At 48.2% G+C, this 26,616-nt stretch overlaps 1 protein-coding gene and 1 non-coding gene across 2 annotated transcripts in view; both read right to left on the bottom strand.

Moving 5' to 3' along the window:
* Positions 1-797: 797 nt before the first annotated feature.
* LOC118365722 (ubiquitin carboxyl-terminal hydrolase 34-like) overlaps positions 798-26,616 on the bottom strand; it is a 60,012-nt gene continuing 34,193 nt past the window's right edge. Inside the window, 44 exon segments of the mRNA XM_052490631.1 lie at positions 798-2,450; positions 2,670-2,826; positions 3,070-3,216; positions 3,535-3,675; positions 3,865-3,944; positions 4,068-4,191; positions 4,601-4,725; positions 5,075-5,179; positions 5,359-5,466; positions 6,078-6,204; positions 6,746-6,824; positions 7,713-7,870; positions 10,243-10,398; positions 10,662-10,835; positions 11,180-11,353; positions 13,638-13,768; positions 15,146-15,293; positions 16,635-16,739; positions 17,871-17,915; positions 18,170-18,323; positions 18,547-18,698; positions 18,776-18,850; positions 19,140-19,308; positions 19,895-19,980; positions 20,087-20,167; positions 20,283-20,348; positions 20,531-20,578; positions 20,714-20,789; positions 21,084-21,148; positions 21,243-21,338; positions 21,436-21,489; positions 21,592-21,670; positions 21,887-22,037; positions 22,406-22,461; positions 22,463-22,576; positions 22,824-22,918; positions 23,208-23,285; positions 23,551-23,754; positions 23,953-24,018; positions 24,400-24,563; positions 25,008-25,312; positions 25,587-25,747; positions 25,955-26,107; positions 26,306-26,430. Of these exon segments, the coding sequence (XP_052346591.1) occupies positions 1,684-2,450; positions 2,670-2,826; positions 3,070-3,216; positions 3,535-3,675; positions 3,865-3,944; positions 4,068-4,191; positions 4,601-4,725; positions 5,075-5,179; positions 5,359-5,466; positions 6,078-6,204; positions 6,746-6,824; positions 7,713-7,870; positions 10,243-10,398; positions 10,662-10,835; positions 11,180-11,353; positions 13,638-13,768; positions 15,146-15,293; positions 16,635-16,739; positions 17,871-17,915; positions 18,170-18,323; positions 18,547-18,698; positions 18,776-18,850; positions 19,140-19,308; positions 19,895-19,980; positions 20,087-20,167; positions 20,283-20,348; positions 20,531-20,578; positions 20,714-20,789; positions 21,084-21,148; positions 21,243-21,338; positions 21,436-21,489; positions 21,592-21,670; positions 21,887-22,037; positions 22,406-22,461; positions 22,463-22,576; positions 22,824-22,918; positions 23,208-23,285; positions 23,551-23,754; positions 23,953-24,018; positions 24,400-24,563; positions 25,008-25,312; positions 25,587-25,747; positions 25,955-26,107; positions 26,306-26,430 (5,924 nt within the window). The 3' untranslated portion in view covers positions 798-1,683.
* On the bottom strand, positions 4,830-4,962 carry LOC118365818 (small nucleolar RNA SNORA44). The gene has a single exon (XR_004821815.1). It is a non-coding gene; the product is annotated as a small nucleolar RNA SNORA44 (small nucleolar RNA).

Below are 26,616 nucleotides of genomic sequence, written 5' to 3'. Positions count from 1 at the left end.
CTTTCTTTTGTTCTACTGTATTATTGACTATGTTTTGTTTATTCCATGTTTAACTCTGTGTCGAATTGCTTTGCTTTATCTCGGCCAGGTCGCAGTTGTAAATGAGAACTTGTTCAACTAGCCTACCTGGTTAAATAAAGGTGAAATAAAACTAATTAGTTCCATGGCTGCCTGAAAGGATCCCTGTGTAAAAGTGGCCTTCAGTAACCCTGTAACAAATCAATACATTTTTACAGAGAGGATGATTATGATAAAATGCCATCACACACACCACACTGGTCTCTCAAGACCAGGATTGGGTAACGTTGAGTACACCGCATGTCCTCCTCTCAAGGACAGTTTCAAGACGGTTTCAAAACACTGACCTAGCATTGGGTTGTGCAGGACTTACACCATATGTTAAGATTGTTACGGTATAAAGCAAAACCAGACGGAGCAAAATTAAAAACAAGAGCAGAGGTGATAATAGCGGCCATTAGTGTCGCAGTCCACCCAAAGACTTCTCTCGAAACTGCTGCAGTCTACGAACCAGGTTTCCCTTGAAAACATACATCCATCTAAATGGGACACGATTGATTTGATAAAGACACGGTTCAATTAAAATGATTGTGGTTCTTCACAGCAGTGTAACGTGTGGCGGAATAAGTCCGGAAACATTCTAGTAAACCTTACGAGCACGGTGAAGGCTGTACGGGGGCTCCTTTAAAAACAAATCAATCACAGCGCTAAATCAATCAGATTGTAATCCAGGATGTGCGAGGACGCTATAGAACAAAATGATCATAGCTCATTTGTGGTTCAGTTCATAATTATTCAGATTACAATTTTTATTCATTGATCCTATAATCGAAATAAATTAAAAAAGAAACAAAACAACCAGAAGAAGCAAGAATGACAATAGATTATGGAATGTATTTTCAGTAAATAAAATAATGCTCCAACTGTTACACCAAGACTGCTTTATTTCACCCACAGATATCGTGTCAAATAAAGCACCATTATATATATATATATAAAGTTTTATATATATATATATATATATATATATATATATATAGTTTTCATATACACCGCCAGGCAACAACTAGAGAAGATTCTTTACAGAATCAAGTTTCTTGTGGTTCTTTTTTTAATGTACAGGTAAACTTAGTTTGGATATTAACCACAGAAAAAAGCAAGGCAACTTTTGCCTCTCATCAAGTACAAAACTGGCACAGAGGACACCATTTTATACAGAGTAAAAATGCAATTAAATTAAATTGCATACAGAAGAGACTAAAATTCCTGTAAACCTTTCCCCGTTACAGCAACCTCAAAACAAATAAATCACTTCAAAAAGAACTCGGAAATTGGTAAAAAAAAAAGTAATTATTTTTCGTCCAATGGATCGGCGGCTGTGCATGTTTATAGTCATTTGGGAGCATGCTGTCTAGAGCCTTCTTCTGCCATTGAAGCTGGGGAGGAGTGATTGCGTGACAAACCGGAGCACAAGAACTGATAGAAGCACATCAGCAGAGGCCAACGCAACACACACAGAAAATGGAAAACAAAAACGAAAGGATGAAAACAGGGAAAGAAAAGTGTTAAACGAAAGAGCATAATACACTTAGAGAAAAAAATAAAATAACAGACAAAAAATATTTTTAAAAAGGGCTCATGGCGCTGAGAGCAATAATGGGGATGTCACGAGGAGGCGGAGCACGGCCCTTTCGCAGATAGTTTTGTAACCACGGCGATAGTGGCCTCCACTGTCCTGTAGAGCATTTCCAGGGTGTCCGGAGGCGGGGCAGAGTTCGTCAGAGCCTGCGAGGGGGCGTGGCTACTGCACCCTGGGACCTCTGGCCCCTCTCCTGCCAGGCCCAGGGCAGATGGGAAGGCCAGGTCCTCCGAGCCTCCGCAAGTCTTAGAGCCCGTCTCCCTCTCCTCCTTTGTCTCATCCATTGCCGCCGTTGCTTCCCTCCTCTCTTCCTCCTCCGCTCCTGCCATGGCTGCCTGCTGAGTCTGAGACGACTGCGGCTCCTCCCCTCCCTGTCCGCTGCCGCCGTACGACAACTCTCCCGTCTCCGGGAGGGAGGAAGAGGATGATGATGAGGAAGATGAGGAAGAGGAAGCCTCCATCTTCTCCTCCTTGGGGGAGGCGTCCCCAGGGGGTTGGCTGCAACTGGTGGCAGCGGTAGGATCCGGTGAGGGCGGGTCGTGCTCGGTTCCCGGGTCGATGAGGGACGAGGAGTCCCGAGTCTCTGTGTCCGAGGTGCTGGTGGGAGTCAGTGCCCCCTGGTGCTCCGGCTTCAGCTCGACACATGGGGGGAGGGAGGAGGTGGTGGCGGCTGCGCAGGTGGGTCCGGATACGGTCACACCCCCGGTGCTGGTGCCGGCGCTGGTTCCTTCCCCGGGGCCTTCGTCGCTACTCATCCGCCGGCGCTTCACTGGGGTGGCGCCCTCCTCCTCCGCTAAAAGACAGAAGAAACTCAGGTGATTAACCTTTACATCTGTGTACAGGTAAGTACTACCGTTAGCATTTTCAACTTCAATTCATCATAGCCCAACGAGTTTAAATGACACGTAGTGTAAGCAGATAACAGGGTTGGACTAAGTGACACCACACATTGACTACCATCAATGCGTTTCAATTTTTCCAAGTTTGTGACAGTATACTGTATGTGTCGTACCTTTGGCCTTGCGGTCCTTGGCCTCCTGTTCGAGCGCGCTGCGTTGCTGCACACAGGCGCTACACTTGGACAGCAACTCCTGCAGGGCCGGACCCAGAGCCGGGTCCAACGCCTGGGGGGTGTGTATGGACAACATCAACGCCAACGCTCGCAGGTCCTGCAGAGAGGGACAAAAGAACAGTGATTATCTAGTAGAGAATAGCATTTGAACAGGGAATGACAATCTAGTAAGGCATGACTATGGAATTAACGAGTAAGCATGAATAAGGCCCAAGTAGAGCGTGAAAAAGGGATGAATAGCATGTAAATAGGGCATGAATTGCATTAGAATAAGGCATGAATAGTGCACTAACAGAATGTGAATAAGGCGTGAATAAGGGCACGAATAAGGGGTACTGACAGCGTTGAGGAGGCCGCTGGTCTTGCTCAGCTCCAGGCGGTGCGAGGCCAGCTCAGGCTGTAGGCTGCGGTACTCGTTCAGCAGGTTGGTCACCAGCAGACTGATCAGGTTGGCGCAGCTGGGGCCTGACAGCACCTGGCTCTGGACCTGAGAGATGACACACACACACACACACACACACACACACTTACGGTCATGCACTCGAAAGGCCCATCAACATGGCATTTACTAGTAGCAAGGTTAGCCTGAGTCCCAGATCAGATTATGCAGTCTTGCCAACATCATTGCGGTCATTTTGAAGTTGACAAGACGGCAAAACAGATCTGGGACTCAGACCAGCATGACACCTCGGTAGAGCGTCAACATTGGATGCATACATGAAATGACACGCTATAAAAACAGGCTCAAGCAGAGGCTGTCGGCGTTGAAGTAAACGGATGGTAGCGGTGGCTCCAAGATGGCTACCTTGTGCAGGAAGCAGGTGAGGAAGGAGTAGGCCATGTTGTTGTTGAGGAAGGTCCTCTCGTCCATCAGGATGCACTTGATGTACTCGCCGAACGCCGGGTCCTCGCACAGAAGCTTCACACAGGTCTTAGCCAGGGCCGACTACAGAACAGCACAGCAAGATGTTGGTGACAACGACCAATTATATTTTGTGTGTTTGTAGATTTCGATGTGTGTTCAGCGTGTTTTGCAAGTGAGAGAAATAGTACACATTTGTGTCTGAGTATTGTGTGTGTGTGATTGTATTGGAGTGAGCGTGTTAAAGTGTGTGTGAAAGCGTGTGATATTTACCTGAGACTGGCAAAGCTCCGTCCACAGCTTGGGGAAGAGGGCCAAGTGCAGAGGCAAGCCCTCGTACGCTATCAGGACACCTGGAACCAGAGAGACATGGTCACATTGGCGACACACCAGATACACACACACACACACACACACACACACACTTTTTAGTCATTAGATACAGTAACATTAGAAACGCATCCACACACACTCACTTAGTTTGACAAGGGTCTCTGTGAACTTCTCGCAGTTGATGGCGACTCGACACAGCAGGTGGATGAACTGGTGGTAGGAGAGAAAGTAGTCTAGGAGCATCCGGTCATACACCTCATCTTTACCCTGAGAGAAAGAGCGAGAGAGAGAGAGCGAGAGAGAGAGACATGGAAGTTGATGATCCTTCTCGAAGAAAGCAGGAAGACCACACTAGCGCAAATATACACATGAAATGAACAGACCTTGAAATTGCGAACATGCATACATAAACCACTTTATTTACTTCAGCTTCCACTTATCCAACCATGACTGTAACCAGGTAGGATAGATGGGTCTCACCTTAAATGAACCTTTACTCAGCTAGGTAAGCTATCAACAACAATCTCCCTTACAACAACAACCTGGGGTGAGATTTCCCCCAAAACATCCTCTTTAGCACCAAGACCACTGTTCAATCAAACTTGCCATGATCTTGGTGCCAAAGATGGTCTTTATGTTAAGACATGAAGCAGTGGTAGTATTCAGAGACACACACCTTGCTGGTCTCCACCATGGAAGGCAGGAGGCACATGTTGAGTTCAGGTCTGGGAGGCCGGATGTTGTTCTTGCCTCCCATCAGCTTGATGTTCTCTCTGCAGGGCAGGTAAGGCCCAAAGGACACTGTGTACCAAAGAGAGTCACATTCAGACAAATCCTACCTGGTCTTACGCAAATCTACAGCAACATTTATGCCAATGGGAGATTGTGGTTGTCCCTTTCTAGATATGTGTAGGACAGTTGAGTGACTGCCTCAGACACGGAGAGGCCAGGACAGTCAAAGACTCCCCCGGTACTCTGGCATGCACTTGGAGAACCAGAGGCTACATACAGAGCCAGGGTCCTTAGGATAGCATGCTGTGTGGTATTACTCGTAGGCATCGTTTCCCTGATCGCTTTGCGTTTGTCCTCGTTAACTTTCGTCAATACATTAGACGAGCTCCAAGTGTAGCAGCTGGAGGGGGGCACTCACTGGGGATGTTGCTGTGGTGGTAGGTGCAGTGGTTGTGCTGCAGGAAGGGCACCAGAGTGTGCAGGAAGTCATGGGGACTCAACAGGACCAGCTCCTTCAGAACATCTGGAAGGGGGGGGAATAACCAGGAACTACTAGTGACATCACATCTCATATTACATACAACAACAGGTACTCCCTCGAGTGATTGGAGTTGTTCAAAAGGTCTATTGTATGTACTATGTGGAATAGTTTAGAGGGGAAAATGTGGTCAAATATTATCCAAACTGTTTGCGTGTTCTTACCCAGGCAGGCGTTGCGGAGCTCCGGAGGGCTGTAGGAGTTGAGGAGGGTGAGCAGCTTGTGGGCAAAGTCGATCCTCTCCTGCCACTGGATAAGAGCCTGCTTCACGTCTATAGGAGAACAACACAGGTTACACAGAGACTTTACAGGGTCCCTAAATAAAGAAAGGCAAGTCACTGAGCTAAACAAAAGGCTCCGACAGAAGAACAAAGGGCTTATTCACACGGGGGGGGGTGAATCCTAACTGTCACTTAAGCATTGATGTCAAATGTTCTGTCTCCCATTGACTCGGAAATGAGGTTTTGCTACAAGGTAGGTGGTCGGCGTAGAATAACTATCTTCAAAGTAATTGACTAGAGACTTCGGTGGCGAGATGAAAGCTTCTTTTTAGTAATAGTACATTTTACCACTTTAGATTCCACAGAACAATAAAAAGAAAGTTGCCAGCAAAAGCCACGATAATGACTTGCACATAACTGGCGCATAAAAATGAAAAAAGGCATTCTGGTACTTGCAGTCAATAGCGTAATCCAATACAACAGAAATACGTACATAGCTCTCTCAAATCGCCACATGTATTCTAATACATATGTAAATAACTCAAATTAAAAAATATTTTTAGGATACAGCGGAACAAATTAACTGTAAAGATGAACTCTGTAACCCATTACGGTTACAACATCCAGAGGAGAAGGGGTTAGGGAGGGTCGTTTTTGCTGACCTTTGCGCTGCAGATAGGGCCGCGTGGCCTTGAGTACCGACAGGAAGATGGACAGCAGCTCCACCAGGTCCCCGGTCACATGACACGCTGTGGCCTCGTGGTACATCATGTGCAGGGTGTTGAACGACTGCGGGAAGCGGGAGGGTGAGGGAGAGCGCGAGAGGGGCACATCAAATGACAAACCGTTGCCTACGCTAGAACCCTCGGGCCTACGAAATTAACGGTCCTACACTTTATAGTGAAATATTATTTTACTGGATACAGTTCACAATGAAGAAACTTTGTCAAACTACCAACATCATGTGTAGGGTGTTAAAGACAGCAGGATGGAGAGGGGGGGGCACGTCAAATGCCCGGTAACGATTTATGCAACATCTGACACTCTTTACATTGAGAAACGTTAAAAAAAAATATGTAGAATATTTTATATCAGATACTGAATAATACATTAAACGCTAATATTATTTACACCTTTGAACCCGTTAACCAAACCTTGATTTCCACTAGCCGAGTGATACAAGAGACTTGGAAATGTGGCAACACGAGACTACCCCCAACCCCACAACTAACTCAAAATGATAATATAGAAGCCAGTGAAATGAAGCCATGTATGAACGGTTCGTTATAAAGCCTAATAACCATAATTAGTGCAGAATGTCTTGACGTACCTCTGTCATGAGGATGAGTCCTCTGTTGAAGACCACCAGTAGTCTGTCCTCGTCGTTCTCCAACAACACACGGAAGGCACTGCGACGGACACAAAACACCGTTAACACTACATCATGGACATATACCGTAGCTCACAGTGCTTTCATCTCAAAGACAGTAAGACAGTGCCCATATGATTCTCTAAAAGGCATCAGACATCTCTCTGGTTAAGTTGCCGTGAGTTCATATTTGTTATTAAACTCTGCAGATGCTTCGTATCTGGGCCGTGTTTTAGGGCTACGGAATAAAAAACAACAACGTTTTGGCCCTCTTATTGTGTCCTATTGGACCATTCCAGGTAGTCCCTGTTTCAGTCTATTTTCTTCAACGTGGTGCCTGATGAACATGATCCTGGTGGCAAGTGTGCGCCTGCGATCCCCTCTGCGCGCGCCTGCAATCCCCTCTGCGCGCGCCTGCAATCCCCTCTGCGCGCGCCTGCAATCCCCTCTGCGCGCGCCTGCAATCCCCTCTGCGCGCGCCTGCAATCCCCTCTGCGCGCGCCTGCAATCCCCTCTGCGCGCGCCTGCAATCCCCTCTGCGCGCGCCTGCAATCCCCTCTGCGCGCGCCTGCAATCCCCTCTGCGCGCGCCTGCAATCCCCTCTGCGCGCGCCTGCAATCCCCTCTGCGCGCGCCTGCAATCCCCTCTGCGCGCGCCTGCAATCCCCTCTGCGCGCGCCTGCAATCCCCTCTGCGCGCGCCTGCAATCCCCTCTGCGCGCGCCTGCAATCCCCTCTGCGCGCGCCTGCAATCCCCTCTTGATGTGTGCAGAGGGTCCCTGGTTCGTGCCCAGGGACGGTCTAAGGTTATACTGTTACATCCCCTCCGCGTGCGGCGACCCCCTCCGCGTGCGGCGACCCCCTCCGCGTGCGGCGACCCCCTCCGCGTGCGGCGACCCCCTCCGCGTGCGGCGATCCCCTCTGTGTTACCTGATGAGTGTGGTCCAGCAGGAGCGTCCGTCCAGGCAGCGGAGGTAGCAGCTGATGGTGGTCTTCTTAAACTGCTTGACGTCCTCCAGCTCCTCCTCCCTCATGTCCGACCGCTGGGCCACAAACAGCTGCATCAGGTTGAACAGCTCCTCCACCGCCTGCAGAGTGACAAACACACAGACACACCAGACAGTGGTCAGAGATGTAGGGGGACAAACACACCAGACAGTGGTCAGAGATGTAGGGGGACAAACACACCAGACAGTGGTCAGAGATGTAGGGGGACAAACACACCAGACAGTGGTCAGAGATGTAGGGGGACAAACACACCAGACAGTGGTCAGAGATGTAGGGGGACAAACACACCAGACAGTGGTCAGAGATGTAGGGGGACAAACACACAGACAGTGGTCAGAGATGTAGGGGGACAAACACACCAGACAGTGGTCAGAGATGTAGGGGGACAAACACACCAGACAGTGGTCAGAGTTGTAGGGGGACAAACACCCCAGACAGTGGTCAGAGATGTAGGGGGACAAACACCCCAGACAGTGGTCAGAGATGTAGGGGGACAAACACCCCAGACAGTGGTCAGAGATGTAGGGGGACAAACACCCCAGACAGTGGTCAGAGATGTAGGGGGACAAACACCCCAGACAGTGGTCAGAGATGTAGGGGGACAAACACACCAGACAGTGGTCAGAGATGTAGGGGGACAAACACACCAGACAGTGGTCAGAGATGTAGGGGGACAAACACACCAGACAGTGGTCAGAGATGTAGGGGGACAAACACACCAGACAGTGGTCAGAGATGTAGGGGGACAAACACACCAGACAGTGGTCAGAGATGTAGGGGGACAAACACACCAGACAGTGGTCAGAGATGTAGGGTGACAAACACACCAGACAGTGGTCAGAGATGTAGGGTGACAAACACACCAGACAGTGGTCAGAGATGTAGGGTGACAAACACACCAGACAGTGGTCAGAGATGTAGGGTGACAAACACACCAGACAGTGGTCAGAGATGTAGGGTGACAAACACACCAGACAGTGGTCAGAGATGTAGGGTGACAAACACACCAGACAGTGGTCAGAGATGTAGGGTGACAAACACACCAGACAGTGGTCAGAGATGTAGGGTGACAAACACACCAGACAGTGGTCAGAGATGACAAACACACCAGACAGTGGGGTGACAAACACACCAGACAGTGGTCAGAGATGTAGGGTGACAAACACACCAGACAGTGGTCAGAGATGTAGGGGGACAAACACACCAGACAGTGGTCAGAGATGTAGGGGGACAAACACACCAGACAGTGGTCAGAGATGTAGGGGGACAAACACACCAGACAGTGGTCAGAGATGTCAGAGATGGGGGACAAACACACCAGACAGTGGTCAGAGATGTAGGGGGACAAACACACCAGACAGTGGTCAGAGATGTAGGGGGACAAACACACCAGACAGTGGTCAGAGATGTAGGGGGACAAACACACCAGACAGTGGTCAGAGATGTAGGGGGACAAACACACCAGACAGTGGTCAGAGATGTAGGGGGACAAACACACCAGACAGTGGTCAGAGATGTAGGGGGACAAACACACCAGACAGTGGTCAGAGATGTAGGGGGGACAAACACACCAGACAGTGGTCAGAGATGTAGGGGACAAACACACCAGACAGTGGTCAGAGATGTAGGGGGACAAACACACCAGACAGTGGTCAGAGATGTAGGGTGACAAACACCCAGACAGTGGTCAGAGATGTAGGGGGACAAACACCCCAGACAGTGGTCAGAGATGTAGAGGGACAAACACCCCAGACAGTGGTCAGAGATGTAGGGGGACAAACACCCCAGACAGTGGTCAGAGATGTAGGGGGACAAACACCCCAGACAGTGGTCAGAGATGTAGGGGGACAAACACCCCAGACAGTGGTCAGAGATGTAGGGGGACAAACACCCCAGACAGTGGTCAGAGATGTAGGGGGACAAACACCCCAGACAGTGGTCAGAGATGTAGGGGGACAAACACCCCAGACAGTGGTCAGAGATGTAGGGGGACAAACACCCCAGACAGTGGTCAGAGATGTAGGGGGACAAACACCCCAGACAGTGGTCAGAGATGTAGGGGGACAAACACCCCAGACAGTGGTCAGAGATGTAGGGGGACAAACACACCAGACAGTGGTCAGAGATGTAGGGGGACAAACACACCAGACAGTGGTCAGAGGCAACAGAGACAAATGCAAATCAACCTCATACCGGAGTCAGAGAGACTACGTGAAGTAGAGGATGATAGTGGACAAGGCACAAGGGACTAATGAATCGCCTGCGGGGTCATGGACACAGGCAGTATAACAGAGGCATTAAGATATGTCGACCTGACACAGTAAGAGAGAAAAAAAGACAGACGGAGAGTCACACGAACAGACAACACACACCAGCACCCAGTCAAATCAGGTCATCTTCCCATTACACACAAAGGGACAGAGTCAGTCAGTCAGTCAGCTGGACCACCCACCCCTGGGTACTGGCTGGCGTGCGGCGTCAGGTTCTTGAAGGCCCACTGGATGTTCTGGTGCGAGGCCAGCTGGCGGGTGAAGGCGGGCGACTGCTCGCAGCACATCCTCAGGATGCCGTAGTACGCCGGCAGCATTCCCCGGTTGAACAGCACCACCTGTTGGTAAATCATTTCAGGCAGGCTTTCAGACTCACCTCCAGCAACTGGCCCACCTTCATTCTGTGGCGGTTGTGTTTTTGCTTGTAACATTTTGTACATTTTCAACGTGTTCCTGGATAAATTGCTCAGAAACAGTTGAGTTCTCTACGCTCTCTTTGCCAGTGGAAGGCGCTTCTTTCACTGAAGGTTATAACTATTGAACTGTTTGGACGTTTTTTAATAATTAGGGGGGTTTTGCAGCTAAAATGTATTACTTCTACCTCCTGGTCGTCGTGGTCGGCCAGGATGTAGTTGAAGGCGATGTTCTTAGTGACCACGGGGTTCTGGACGACCAGACGGACGTTCTCGGGACACTCCATACACACGTTGTACCAGAAGGAGAGGAGGGCCTGCTTGTTGTGGTTAGTGGCGATGGCTGGTTCAGACAGCTTGGGCTGAGAGGGGAGGGACATGGAGAAAGATCAGAGAAGTTCTCTTACTGCAACTCAATTATCTCATTACTATCACTAGTTATTATTCATTAAGGTGTGTACAGGTGGACACACCACAGAGGAAGAGAAAAAGGAACCAAACTAAATTAAACTAATAGACTTCATTTTCATACCGTGAGTTGAACCAAAACGCATGTATTTAATTATTCTAGTGTGGTGCAGTGAATGCGCGAAGAGACTAACTTCTAAATGACTAATGTGACAAATCTAATCCCACTCTCATTTAGCCCACTCAATTCTTCCCAAAGCAGACAAAGCACTTTCAACACCCCCCCCACCCCACTCACCTGGAAGAGGTTCCATAGGTCCATGAAGTAACCGGAGAACATGAGCTTCTCCGTCTTGGAGATGAGGCAGTAGGTCATGAAGCTGAAGTACTGCACCAGCTTGGTGGTCCCATGCACCGCCGCGTCCACGTAGAGCTTGGCCCGACCCAGCAGGCCCAGAAGCAGGTTGTACACCTGGTACAGGAGCAAAAAAGGGAAAGACTACAGATATTTTTCGCTATTTTTCGTTTTCACACTAAATAAACACAATTTCAAAACAGTTCCTGTGAAACACGTACACTTCCATCTAATCGTTGTACATACTGTATCTTGTCGATAAATTGTATTATGTAAGTCTCCCTCACGGGTTGTAAATTACATCCACTTCTCCCAGTTTCAATAAAATATCTGTACTTGAAGTCTTCGAAACTAGAAGATATCTGAGCAGGTGATCAAAAAATACCAGCAAATGGATATTATTGCCAAGACCTGATTGGTCGAAACGTCACTGATGATGGAAACCGTTTGACTTGAGCCCATTATAAACTGTATAATACGCTCATTAGTAGTAGTCTTGTTATGGATTTGGTTGTTGGAGCTTCTTATTGTAGCGGCAAAGGGGAAGCACAGAACGTGTAGGTCTCAGGTCAGACACTGTTGGTGCTGTATATTAAGATGCTAAGGAAGTAGGTAAAAGAGCAACAGTTGGGTTGCTGTTGAGCTAAGTTAGTTTCTGAGGAACAAGGGAAAGGAGAGGATAATAGTTGGGTTGCTGTTGTGCTAAGTTAGTTTCTGAGGAACAAGGGCAAGGAGAGGACAATAGTTGGGTTGCTGTTGAGCTAAGTTCGTTTCTGAGGAGCAAGGGCAAGGAGAGGACACTAGTTGGGTTGCTGTTGAGCTAAGTTAGTTTCTGAGGAACAAGGGCAAGGAGAGGACAATAGTTGGGTTGCTGTTGTGCTAAGTTAGTTTCTGAGGAACAAGGGAAAGGAGAGGATAATAGTTGGGTTGCTGTTGAGCTAAGTTAGTTTCTGAGGAACAAGGGCAAGGAGAGGACAATAGTTGAAGAGGGAGGAAACATCTGCGAGGGGGGCCAGAGGGGCGCCAATGACACTAACTGCAGCTTTCTCTCCCTCACAGACACACCGGCCCACAAAGGTTCTGGACACTAACAAAGAGGCACAGACCTAGTTTCCGCCCAGCAACAGAGACTAATTGTTTATCTTAGACATACAAGAAGGGGAAATCCGCCTAGTCGGGGTATAAATATATGCTTGTGTAACTTGCATGCAGGGCCGGGTCCTTGCCTCTCTGCCGCCCTCGGCGAGACACACACAAAAAAAGGAACTTGGCTGGTGTTTACTGGGATGCAGCCTACCATGTCGACCAGCCATGGAATTTTAGGAATGCCCATACACCCGGTAGGCCCACCATTTGTAAAACGGGCCATTGCATTGGCTTTATTGGTCCTGTGACTAATCAATTTGGCAATTTAAGCTCCGAATGTCAGCTACCCAACATCATCAGGAGTTATCCTGAGCCTATTTGCAATGTGTTTGCACAACACGTAATATAAACTAAATTCAAGGAAAGCCACACACTCCGGGAGCTCAGATGCAATAATTGAATGTCCAACGTGTCGACAGACAAGCCGTCTTCATCAGGGTAGAATCAACACGTAATGCAGAAATATTAGCGAAAAAATCTATGGTCAACTTGTTAAAAACACACAGACACAAACTTGAAACCACTGATCATGACAAAGGGGGGAAACTCCTGGACAACAGTTGTGATTGTAGATTCTATATTGTCCATGTTACTTTGACCTGTCCTGTTTTCAGGATATGTTGTTTGTTCACGTGACAGCGCATTTTGTCGTCGTCGAACGGGCGCCATTTATTTTGATCAGAGAAACCTTGCACGATGATTAAAAAAAAGTGTCCGTCTTAATACATCGTCGTACGTTTTGATCTCCAGCCTGTTGGCTACAGAAAAGGCCACATACTCTTTCTACGATATCTGACACGTGATTTATGTTTGATTTTCTTTTTGACGGAACGCTGGTGGCGCGCCGCATCTCAGCAATAGCATCCTGGAGACGTGCGCTGGGAATGGACAAGTGAAATAGCTCATCACAGGGCGGCATCAGAGCACACCTAAAAAGCCCATATGCCACTGGTTGAAAGAAATTGTAATTGTTTTTGGCCAGAATTCCGTGAGGTTTTATGCGTTTTTGTTGGTGCGCCTTGGTCAGTTTAGATCAGAAAATGGCGCCCTCAGTCAGTCTGCCGCCATAGGCGGACGCCTAATCCTGCCCAACGAGCAGGCCGGCCACGCTTGCATGTCACGCTATTTAGCTGAAGCATCCAGGCTGGGTGAATAAATCATGGTTTGAGCGTTTCTCAGTGTCCGACTGTACCTGGAGTAGAACCTAAACAGGAATAAAAACACAGGGAGGAAAGACTGCAGTGTGTAACCGTACCTGGTGGAGCACCACGGTGGTGTCGGGGGACAGGGGCAGGTCCCGCGTGGGGATGTGGAGGGAACGCGTGGAGCGGAACATCTGGCGGAACGAGTTGCTGGGAATCAGGGAGACCAGGAGGTAGGCTGCCGCTGGAGGGTCAGAAAGAGAACTTCAGAGTTGGAGCAGCGTTTAGCCTAAATGTCTGTCTTTAAAATAAATATTTCTAGGCTAACTACACACAATCGTTCTTTTGCTAGAGTGAGAAGAGAAGGATGGGGATGAGTGCAGTGGACAGCAGTGGTACCTAGCTCTCTGTTGGTTCTCTGTGAGGTGGGGATGGAAGCGAGAGAGGGAGTAACATATAAAACAAGTTGAAAAGGGCACTTAAGGAACCTGTTTTAGGGGATTGTTTTATGGGGAAAGTTTTGTAACCTACACTACATATATTCTTTTATTTATTTTACCATTATTTAACCAGGTAGGCAAGTTGAGAACAAGTTCTCATTTACAATTGCGACCTGGCCAAGATAAAGCAAAGCAGTTCGACACATACAACAACATAGTTACACATGGAGTAAAACAAACATACAGTCAATAATACAGTAGAAAAATAAGTCTATATACAATGTGAGCAAATGAGGTGAGATAAGGGAGGTAAAGGCAAAATAAAGGCCATGGTGGCGAAGTAAATACACGCGCAACGCCAAGCAATGGCTGAAGAAGTGTCAAACTCGTTGCCAATAGACTCTGGAACAGCGGAAACTTGTTCTCTGGACTGATGAATCACGCAGTCCGACGGACTAATCTTGCTTTGGTGGATCCCAGGAGAACACAACCTGCCCCAATGCATAGTGCCAACTGTAAAGTTTGGTGGAGGAGGAATAATGGTCTGGGGAGGTTTCCATGGTTTGGGCTAGGCCCCTTAGATCCAGTGAAGGGAAATCTTAACGCTATAGCATACAATGACATTCTAGACAATTCCGTACTTCCGACTTTGTGGCAACAGTTTGGGGAAGGCCCCTTCCTGTTTCAGCATGACAATGCCCCTGAACAAGGCAGTTAACCAACTGTTCCTAGGTGGTCATTGAAAATAAGAATTTGTTCTTAACTGCCTTGCTAGTTCCTAGTTAAATAAAGGTAAAATACAATTTTAACAAAGCAAGGTCCATAAAGAAATGGTTTGTCGAGATTGGTGTGGAAGAATTTGACTGGCCTGCACAGAGCCCTGACCTCAACCCCATTGAACACTTTGGGATGAATTGGAAGGCCTATTTGCCCAAAATAAATGCCCAACCTCACTAATGTTCGTGGCTGAAAGGAAGCAAGATCCCGCAGCAATGTTTCAACAAATAGTGGAAAGCCTTCCCAAAAGAGTGGAGGCTGTTATAGCAGCAAAGGGGGACCAACTCCATATTAATGGCCATGATTTTGGAATGAGATGTTTGACGAGCAGGTGTTCATATACTTTTGGCCATGTAGTGTAGTTCGTAAGAACTTCCAGACAGAGACATCACAAGTGTTCTTACAGGTGCGGACACGGGGGTAGTTGTGGGCCAGTAGGAAGCGCTCCACCCAGTTCTCCATGTTCTGCAGCACCCAGCTGTGAGCCAGCTTGTTCCTGGGGGTCTGCACCGCCAACCAGTCCAGACACTGGCTAGGGTTGTACTCTATCACCTGGGAGAGAACACACACACACACACACAACAAAAAGGATAAGATTCTGAATATTTTAGGCCACGACGTCAAGATCAACTGAAATAACTTGACTAAGTGAATTAAGGACAAATACATAGATACATTTATGTTTAACTGAAGTCACTTGATAAAGAACAATTAATCAGATGAACCTATGTGACTATGTTCACTCCAAGCTCATCACTAAGTTCAGTACTCTGGGACTGAACACCTCCCTCTGCAACTGGATCCTGGACTTCCTGTCGGGACGCCCCCAGGTGGTGAGGGTAAGCAACAACACATCCGCCACTCTGACCATCAACACTGGGGCCCCTCAGGGGTGCGTGCTTAGTCCCTTCCTGTACTCACTATTCACCCAGGACTGCGTGGCAACACCTAACTCCAACACCATCATTAAGCTCTCTGACGACACTACGGTGGTAGGCCTGATCACCGACGACAAGACAGCCTATAGGGAGGTCAGTGACCTGGCAGTGTGCTGCCAAGACAACAACCTCTCCCTCAATGTCAGCAAGACATCGTGGACAACAGGAAACGGAGAGCCAGGCACGCACCCATCCGCGCGATGTAGTGGCGCGGGTCGAGAGCTTCAAGTTCCTCACTAAGGAATTAACACGGTCCACACACACCAACACGACAATGCCTCTTGCCCCTCAGGAGGCTGAAACGATTTGGCATGGGCCCTCAGATTCTCAAAAACGTCTACAGCTGCACCATTGAGAGCATCTTGACTGGCTGCGTCACCGCTTGGTACGGCAACTGCTTGGTATACCGACCGCAAGGCGCTACAGAGGCCAGTGTGTACGGCCCAGTACATCACTGAGGCAGAGCTCCCTGCCATCCAGGCCCTCGATACCAGGCGGTGTCAGAGGAAAGCTCTAAAAATGGCCAAAGACTCCAAGTCATAGACAGTTCTCTCAGCTACTGTATGGCAAGCGGTCTGGAACCAACGGGACCCTGAACAGCTTCTACCCCCAAGCCATTAGACAGCTACATAGCTACCTGGACTATTTGCATTGACCCTTTTTGCACCAACTTTTTTGACTCATCACATACGCTGTTGCTACTGTTTATTATCTATCCTGGTGCCTCGTCACTCTACCCCGTACCTATATGTACATATCTACCTCAATTACCTTGTACATCGACTTGGCTATATACACACACACACGGTACCAGTACCAAGCTAGTTATTTATTCCTTGTATTATTTATATTTTTCTATCTGCACTGTTGGGAAGGGCCCGTACCGGTCACCGTTTACGAAGCATGTGACAAATAACATGAGATTTGATGTTTGTGTGTGTGTGTGTGACCGTACCTCCCAGATCCTCTGTAGGATGTAAGAGGCGAAGGAAGGCATGCCCGGAGGACCACCTGACAGCTCCATCAGCATGGTGAGCAGCTTGAAGAAAGGGTTTGCCGCCTAGACGAGGAGAAGCGGGAGACGGAGAGCAGGGTGGAGATGAGGAGAGGGAGAGAGAGGGACGGAGAGCAGGGTGGAGATAAGGAGAGGGACGGAGAGCAGGGTGGAGATGAGGAGAGGGAGAGAGAGGGACGGAGAGCATAGGTGGAGATGAGGAGAGGGAGAGAGGGACAGAGAGCAGGGTGGAGATGAGGAGAGGGAGAGAGAGGGACGGAGAGCAGGGTGGAGATGAGGAGAGGGAGAGAGAGGGACGGAGAGCAGGGTGGAGATAAGGAGAGGGACGGAGAGCAGGGTGGAGATGAGGAGAGGGAGAGAGAGGGACGGAGAGCAGGGTGGAGATGAGGAGAGGGAGAGAGAGGGACGGAGAGCAGGGTGGAGATGAGGAGAGGGAGAGAGAGGGACGGAGAGCAGGGTGGAGATGAGGAGAGGGAGAGAGAGGGACGGAGAGCAGGGTGGAGATAAGGAGAGGGACGGAGAGCAGGGTGGAGATGAGGAGAGGGAGAGAGAGGGACGGAGAGCAGGGTGGAGATGAGGAGAGGGAGAGAGAGGGACGGAGAGCAGGGTGGAGATGAGGGGAGAGGGACGGAGAGCAGGGTGGAGATGAGGAGAGGGAGAGAGGGACGGAGAGCAGGGTGGAGATGAGGAGAGGGAGAGAGAGGGACGGAGAGCAGGGTGGAGATGAGGAGAGGGAGAGAGAGGGACGGAGAGCAGGGTGGAGATGAGGAGAGGGAGAGAGAGGGACGGAGAGCAGGGTGGAGATGAGGAGAGGGAGAGAGAGGGACAGAGAGCAGGGTGGAGATGAGGAGAGGGAGAGAGAGGGACGGAGAGCAGGGTGGAGATGAGGAGAGGGAGAGAGAGGGACGGAGAGCAGGGTGGAGATGAGGAGAGGGAGAGAGAGGGACGGAGAGCAGGGTGGAGATGAGGAGAGGGAGAGAGAGGGACGGAGAGCAGGGTGGAGATAAGGAGAGGGAGAGAGAGGGACGGAGAGCAGGGTGGAGATGAGGAGAGGGACGGAGAGAAAGAAGTAGAGAACATGAGGGACAAATTGAGATTTGTACAAACTAATAATTGAGTTGGATAATAGACAGAGCATTATGTATTAAAAGTATAGGTTCTCACATCAGTGCTTACCTCAGGCGTCAGTTTAGCGATAGAGGTGAAGAGCATGGATACAATCTGGAATAAAAACACAGGAGAAATTATGCCCCTCTATGTAATAATAATTTGGTGGGTGCCTATATTTGTCCTATTTCAAACATGTAAAAGTCTGCATTAATACCAATTGTGCTTTTTGCAAATCCCAACTCTCTCTGAGACACCCTCGGAGAGTGAGGTCACGGCCAGGGTCTACCATTAACAACGGCGACGTGTTTGTTTGTGGGTGTGTGCGTTAGTGTATGTGTGTGTGTGTGCGCGAGCGTTAAACGTACGTGCTCGGCCAGGCGGTTGTTGTAGCGACACAGGCTGAAGATGAGGTTACAGGTCTGCCTGATGTTGATGCCGTCTCGGATGTGCTGGAAGAGGAAGGGGAAGCCTTTCCCCCCGGTCAGGGCTGCCATGTCACTCTGGGACAGAGTCAGGTGTCTGGAGAGAGAGGGAGGGGGAAAAGGAGATGAGAAAGAAGATGAAAAATTAAGCATATGAAGAAGGGGGAGGATTTGATACAGACAACAGTGAAAAGATTGGGTGCTATATGTGGTAGTATTTCTAGCTAACTTTTGGGAAGTATTACCAACACTATGTTGTGCTGTACCAGTGCCAGAGACTGCTTTTCCTGTGTCCCAAGTGGTGCCACGCAGCGCCCTACCTCTCAGAGCGGGACTGTTCCACCAGCAGGGCGATGAGAGCTATCATCTTCTCCAAGGCGGCAGGGCGGTACTTCTCTTCTGCCAGGGATAAGATGTCCTCCTCCTCATCCTCCTCTTCTCCCTCCTCCTCAGACAGCACCTCCACCTGGGGCTGGGGGGGGGGGCAGGTTATTACACACCCAATCACAGAAACACACACACACACACACACAACTAGCGTTTACTTACGTTCTCAGGCCCCTTGGTGCCCATGTAGAAGTGCACCATGATGGAAATGGCTTGTAGGGACAGAAGGAACTGACTCTGGAGGTATGAGAAAAAAAAGAAAAAAAAACAGACTTAACAAAAACCTTGTTCTCTAAAAACCCTTTCAGCCATGTATTTTGGTGAGGTAATGCCAAGGTCATGGGGTTCAAGCCCTGCAGGAATCACAGAAAACATGTGCACTCAGAGAGCAGGCTCTGGTCAAAAGTAGTACACTCTCTTGGTTATAGGGTGCCATTTGGGACTCATTTTTACACACTTAAGTACTTTGGGATAAAAGTGTCAAGAGTATTTTCCTATTAAATGACAATTGATATCAACAACCCACCTCCTCCTCTCCCATCTTGGCGAACTCGTAGAGGAAGGCGAAGTACTCAGTCAGGTGTTTGCTGTGGGGCTTGACGCCGTGCTCCATGATGGACAGCAGCGTCTTGACGAAGCGAGTCACGCACGAGCGGCTGCCAATGTCCTCCACCGGCCCGTCCATGTCGTCAGACCTGGAGGCAGCACACAGGAAGTGACACCAGACAACTTGTGAGGTCATGTTCATTACCAAACAAATGAAGATGGACTGAAACAAAGGGACTACCTAGACTTGTTCAATGAGAAACTCATTTTCATTTCCTTTTGCAAAGCATTTTGAAACGTTCTCTGTTGAGTACCCTAATGAACATGATCCAGGTGATAGTAGAATTAAACACGGAGTTCTCCCTGAGTTTTTCCAAAAAATTATAAATCGATACTTCTTTTGTTTGTGACCATTTTCCTCAATGTTTTGCCACAAAACTCTCCAGGTGCCCATAGTGCTAGGGCAACAAGGTGACACATGGCCAGCTAATGACACCGACAACACGGTGATGTCATGCTGCAACGCCTCTAGTTTCAGCAAAACATGATCAGCTCAAGAGCCACGTTATAGACTCATGGGATATCAGAAGCCAGTTTAATCTGGGAAAAATTCAACAACAAAAAAAATTACATAGTTATGTGTAAGCCATTAATTGTTAACATTATAAAGCATACAAATTAACATGTTTCTCAGGTTGTGAGTGATTGAGTGGGTGGATGATTGACCAGTCCTACCCGTCCTCCATGCCAGGTTGTAGGTAGAGGTGGGCGTGGACTGGCCGTAGCCTCTGGATGACGTGGATACACAGCCTCTGAAACATCTGATGGGGGACAACAGGGTAGAAAGTATGAGTGAGTGAGTGAGTGAGTGAGTGAGTGAGTGAGTGAGTGAGTGTGACCGCCAAAAAATCTGATTGGGGCTCTCACCTGTCGAACAATCTGATTGGGGCACTTGATGAGGATCTGCATGGGCCACCAGTTGTCATCAGCCATGCGGTCCAAAAACCACTGAAAGGCCATGACAACATGAGAACAGGAAGTTAGCAATTACCCCGCTAATGATTGAAAACCATTTCAGCACAAGGTGTTCCCGGATTTGTCCTTCAACAAACAGTCAATTCACCTCGCAGGCCGCCTGGCTGTTGTTGAATTGTTTGGTCAGTAGCTCGATCCACTGCAGCATGGTGGGCTGAAAACACACAGACAAAATTTAGACAAACCCTTGCTATAAGTTACAGACCATCTTCCACGCGGTAAAACAGAGGGGGATTTTTTTTTTTTTTTTTTTAAATAATGAAAAATTAACCAGACTGAAATTGAAGCTGGCAACTAGAGGGAGCCATCCACTGACAGTAAGGAAGGACAACTCACCTTTTCCTTGGAGTGAATGAACGTCTCCAGGACAAATGACGTGCTAAGCTGTAACCAAGGAGGAGAAGTGTGAGAGTGGAAAGTATATTCAAAAAGTGGAAAGGTAAAACCACAAAAATCAAAAATTAAACGGTGAAAAAAGTCAAGGATTGAGAATAAGGCTTTAGTGGAGTGCGGTCGTACCTTGGCAGTCATGAGGGAGATGGCTTTGGGGTCTGGTAAAGTGCTAGGGATGCTGCTGCAAAGTTGCCACATGAACCTGTAGGTAAGAGTGGAGAGAGAGTCACAACTCTGATCTCAGACCAGTTGATCCACCAAGGCAACACTACATCCTACATAACTTGTTAATAGATCAAGACCACATTTGATTGCATATAAGCTTTAATTGAGACAGTATTTCAGAAGTAAAATCGATTTGGTTATACATTTCAGGGTAAAGTCAAGGGCACACAAGCAAAGTACTGTTAACATAAACTCTCAATTATATCACATCTGCATTCTAGCTTCAGAAAAGGTAAAGTCTTGACGGCTAGTACAAAAATGTGTCACTGACCCAAAGTACGTGTGCTCGAAAATGTTCTTGTCCTGGAGAAACTGCATGTTGTCTTGCCAAATCCACTGAGTAGAGAAAATAAAATAAAAACACAGGTTAAGAGAGAGAATAAAGAATGTGAGAAAGGAGAGTGCAATGAGATTGTGACCAGCCGGGTACCTCGAGTAGATCTGGAGAAACGTCAAAGTTGAAGTCCTTGCCATTTTCCTCCTCGAGCTCCACTCTCTTGTAGAAAAGCATGTAGGCGCTGTGGGTCTGGAGTGCGAGACACGGGACAAACTGTCAACTTTAAAACCCATCGTTTTATTAAACGAAATTTAAACATTCGAAAATTATTTACAAGGAAACTGACCTTCTCAAAGGAGAAGTCCATGAACTTGTCGGTGACAGAGTCATACGTTTTTGTCTAAAAGACAAATATGGAGGCGAGACAAAACATTGAAATATTTAAAAAGGTATTAATTAACAGTAAAACATTGAAGCCGTGTCTTTTTTGTGTGGATTTTACCGTCATCTCTCCACCGAAGCACTCGGAGGCTAGCTGGGCTGAGTCAAAGGGCTTCACCTCGGCATCGTTGAATAAGTACCTGAGAAAAGCAAACAAATTACCTGAATGACAGTCGGTTGTATTCCCTAAAGTTCAAAAGCATCCAGATATCAAAAGGCGTGTCATGAATGAATCTCCATGTAAAGGGACAATAAAGTGTATCGTAAGACAATAACATGAGACCTCTACTTTTAATTTTTTTTTAAAATTCCCCCACTGATCTGATTTCAATACTAGAGCCAGAGATATTGCTCACCATTTGTTATTCTTGTAGGCGTGCGGGTTGACGATGTCTCGGATGAAACTGTAGTAATGGCCGCCGTCGGCCGTGCCCGTGTGAACCGTGACGCCGATGAGGTCGTACTCGTAGCTCTCCGCCACCTTGGCCTCACCCTCCTCCCGGAAACCTGTAGTAGGACATAGTGGACCACATCAATGAGCAACCCATTCCTCCAATTATTGGTCCAACTAGCCTCTGATAGGCTAGATAGATGAAGATACCAAGAGGATAAAAACTTTATATTAAATCGCCGATGAATCACGGGGGAGCATTTGAGGTGCAGACATTACTTTGTTTTCAGATATTCGTTTTTCTATCCAGCACATTTGTCCTCTTTCTACAGACTGCGAAAAAGGAATTATCCGCAAATTGCTACTCAACCCGATTTCAAAACACACTGACTAGTACAGTGATACAAGTGAATTTAGTACAGAGCCTATGAGAACCAAATCATGTAGTTGGGGGGGGTCTGTCGGAAAAGGAAGTGACGCGTACCCTCTTTCCTGTCGCCCTTGGCCATGAGGAAGTCCTCAGTGTAGGGGGTCATGTCGGCGCAGGGGGAAGGAGAAGTGCGTGTTGACCTTCTCCTTCATCATGGTGACCATGTTGAAGGTGTAGCGCATGGTGTTAAAGCTCAGGATGCGAGGCAGCTTCTTGAAGCAGGCCCTGGAAAGGAGAAGGATCGAGAAAGGGAAGGGAGATTAATATAAGCACAGGTCTTGTACAAAAAAAAAAAAACTAGAGACGTCAATAAGTTATTTTTTCAAATGGTAAAACCAACATCAACTAGTGGAAAACCAGCCAACCATTCCAAAAATGTCTAGTACACAACTACGACTGCCAGTGTCGGATAGTTGGCTTATTTTCAGTAGAAACCAGCAGGGTCCTCTTCATGAGGTTCGCGTCGACTCACCTCTTCTCTGCCCGTACTTTCTTGCCACACTGGGAGCAGGTGTACATGTTGTCCCCCTCCAGAGTGTCCTTGATGGTCACCTCGTCCAGAGATTCCTGAGGAAGCACGAAGACACGTCTCTAGCAACGTGCCAAGCAGTACTATATGCCCACTAGAATTAGGAGCATAGAAAATACACCGGACTAACAGAGTACGACATAGGATGACTTGAGGAGAAGTTGCCATTTGCAAGAGTAAGAATTCCAAGCTGAATAGAAGGAGGCAGTGTGATACTACAGTGCTATGAGATTTGATACTTGTGATTGGAAGGTAAAACCCCAGTCTATAACACTTGGTTGCACTTCGACACTAAGTCAACGATGTTGATGGCGATGTTGTCCTTACGTAGATGTTCTTCATGTCGGCCACCTGGCACCTGACTGTGTAGAACTCCTCGGCTGTCTGACTCACGTGGTCACAGTCCTGTTGGACGGGGAAAATGACTTGAATGAGAATGTGTGTGTAAAGCCACACACACACACACAAGTGCAATAAACACATGTAGGGCAACATTTTGTAGTGAATTTTTGTAGTGCCAAGGAATAGTGCAAAGTGCACAAAAACAGTAAACCTCGTAATCAAGCAGTGTGGTTTAATGCGGTTTATGATGAGTTTTGCACTTTACACAACTCTTCTGCACCAGGGAAACGTTGCAGGTAAACATTTAAAGGAGTATAGTGATTCTTACCAGCGAGACCACATTGTTGGTGATGACCCCTCCAAAGAGCGTCTTCACTGTGTTTTTCAGGTCCTGGGACATCTCCTCTATCTTGGTGATGAGGTCGGTGAAGAACTCGGTCATGTCCTTCTGCTCGCCCGTGTTCAGGGGCTGCTTGTCCATGGTGTAGGTCTTACAGAACGGGCGGGGGTTGTACGCCTTCCTCTCGCTCTCCTGGAACGAGGGATGGAGAGCGAGGGGGGTAAAAATGGAAGAAAGAGGAGCGGAGCAAAATCGAAGTAGCAGGGTCTCCACGGGGACAACGTCAGTTTGTTCCTGTCATGTGGACGGAGGAGCTAGATGAGAAGGGTGTGAGACAGAGGGCTGAGAGAGAGAGAGAGAGAGAGAGAGAGAGAGACACCGGCTGCGTACCATGAGATAGGTGAACATCTTCTGGAGCTCCAGCAAGGTGGTCTTGTGCTTAATCTCCTCTGCGTACTGGGAAGAAAAAAGAAAAAACCCACACAACTCTCATTAGCAAACAACATTCGCAAATACCAACATCGAAAGCATTCTTCCAGGTGGCAGAGGGAGTGAACTAGCATGTGTGGGATGAGCATTCTTGCGCAAAATGGCTGCCGTGGATCTTCCAAGCGTGGATGTGGTGAAATTGCCCCCATACAAACTACAGTGAAAGTTGTGAAAAAGGAACCACAGTAATATCATCCATTACAAATCGCTAATATAGAGCGAGGAGAGAGAAAACAAAACAGAGGGGGAAAAAAACAACAAGGCGTAAGAAAAGCAAGAGGGAGAACAAGAGAGGAACGATAGAACAAAGAGAGGGCGTAAGAGGAGCACAGCATTTAGCGGACTGACCTTCGCAGTGAAGACGGCCTGGCGTGCCTCAGGGATCATGTAGAGCTGTTGGATCGTGGAGGCCAGGTAGCAGGTGGCCCCCAGGTTAGTGAGGCCCACGAAGCGACACTCGGCACGCACGTCGTCGTGGGGCCAGTAGTCCCACTTGTACGGGGCGTGAGAGGCTGTCAATTTAATTAACATTAACACAAATATTAATATCGTTCAGGGGCCTAATAAAATATACCGGATCTAAGATTATGTTTGATGATGCTCAAATACCTTAAATCATAGCGACTTTGAACCTTAATAAACCAACTTGGTTCATTTGATCCGGTAATGGAAATCCATGGAGCAGACATTACCAACAGGAAGGACTGACTTCAATGGGTTGCTATTTGGCTGTTTGTTTAAAACCAGCGTATATAGCATTTCTACTCCCCGCACCCCACCAAAGGAAACAGCTAGGTGCAGTTTAGGGGCGGAAACTATTTTCAGATTCTGTCAGCCAGCACAATGTCTAATTCAATGGTCATTGTATTCCCTTGGGCCCTCCTACCAATGCATTACTCTCATTGACAAATATCCCTAGTAGCATGTTCAACCGTTCTTAAAAAGGTCCTTCTCACTCTGCATGTGCTGGGACATGACCCAGTTGTGAAGCAGCCTGTAGTTCTCCACCGAGCCCTTCACCGTCTCCACCAGGAGGTCGTAGGCGGCGGCGCGGGCCGCATGCGACTTGCACTTGGGCTGGGCGCGGTCGGCCAGGCTGGGAAGGAGGAAGAGGAGGTTGTGGACATCGCGCAGGAACTCCTGGCCCTCTCGGGAGAACTTGAAGGGGGGCTTGTGTTTGAGGACGCTAGTGGCGAGGCGCAGGAGGCCCGTGAGGCCGTCGTCCTCGATGGCGCCGTCCTGCTGGTCCAGGATCTCGCGGCTGGGGAGCGGGAGACAGGTCAATGTTTGAGCAAGCAAACTTTAAATTGTAGAAGTGGTTTAAAAACGATATTGTGCCGTGTATTTGAACTGAGCTGGCCTTAATTCTCCAGAAAGAACGTGGACAACGCAAGACATCACACATTAAAACATCATATTTCCTATATAGTGCACTTCTTTTGACCCAGGCACATGGTCCAAAGGCAGTGCACTAAATAGGCAATAGGACGCCGTTTCAGACGGAAGACCTGGTCTTGGATTCATCTTGGACTCACCTCCGTATGCAGTCGGCCAGGTGTCTGGCTAAAGCATCCAGGTCCAACAGAGTGGTTTGGCTGGCGTCTTTGACGTGGATGTTGTCGATGAGCTTGCACAGCAGCCAGAAGTACTCCTTACAGCCCGTCCTCAGCACGGGCTCCTCTTCATAGTCCTCCACCTGAACACATGACCACACAGCACATCAGCTACAGAGCCCCCTTCATTTATATTAGATATAACTTGACGTGACCTAGGAATTTAATAACCCACAACGAACACATTTGTTTTAGTCAGTATACAGTACAAAACAAATTGTGCTTGTGTGTGTGTGTGTGTGTATATGCATCTGTCTATACGCGCAAGTGTGTACGTGTGCTGTACCCACCCGCAGTGGTTTGAGGGCCTGTGCGTCGGGGAGGAACTTGAGCAGCGTGGAGGCGGCCAGCAGCAGGAAGGACCTGTTGATGGACTCTCCCCCCTCCAGACCCGACAGGGACAGCTTGTACAGGCCGTTACACGCCTCGTGACGCACCGCCGTCTGAGGAGGCACACTCACGTTAACCCATTCCTCTATTTGATGTTGTTACCAAGGTCACACGGATCGATTGGGTCACGGAATAGTTAGTATTCCAGTGGCATCAAAATAGAGACAATATTTTTGGATGGAAATACCCACAAATGTTACACCGAAACAAACTGAGGGGAGTCAGTGTCTCATTATTCCCCCAGATCTCACCTCCGGGACCAGCAGGGTGAGCTTCCTGAGCCAGTCGTGGAGGTGGTCGCTGTCGGCCAGACCGGACTTGACCGTAGAGCAGCAGTGGGCCCAGCTCACCAGCAGCCACATGGAGTAGTGGGTCACTGGAACATAGGAATAACGTCGTCAGTTCACATGTCTAACGTGTCATTCCTAAGAACAATGTGCTTAAGCACATACAGAATGGATAGGAGGCTATGAAAGCTCTACTTTCAGTGCAAAATGCTTGTGTGAAAAAAAAAAAAAAACGTGGCTTTTAATTTCTCATGCTGATTAACATTTAAGCATAT

The sequence above is a fragment of the Oncorhynchus keta genome, chromosome 32 (assembly GCF_023373465.1).
Source record: "Oncorhynchus keta strain PuntledgeMale-10-30-2019 chromosome 32, Oket_V2, whole genome shotgun sequence".
Classification (NCBI taxonomy): Eukaryota; Metazoa; Chordata; class Actinopteri; order Salmoniformes; family Salmonidae; genus Oncorhynchus; species Oncorhynchus keta.
Note: the sequence above shows the minus strand (reverse complement) of the source record. Positions and strands in the feature narration are given on the sequence as shown.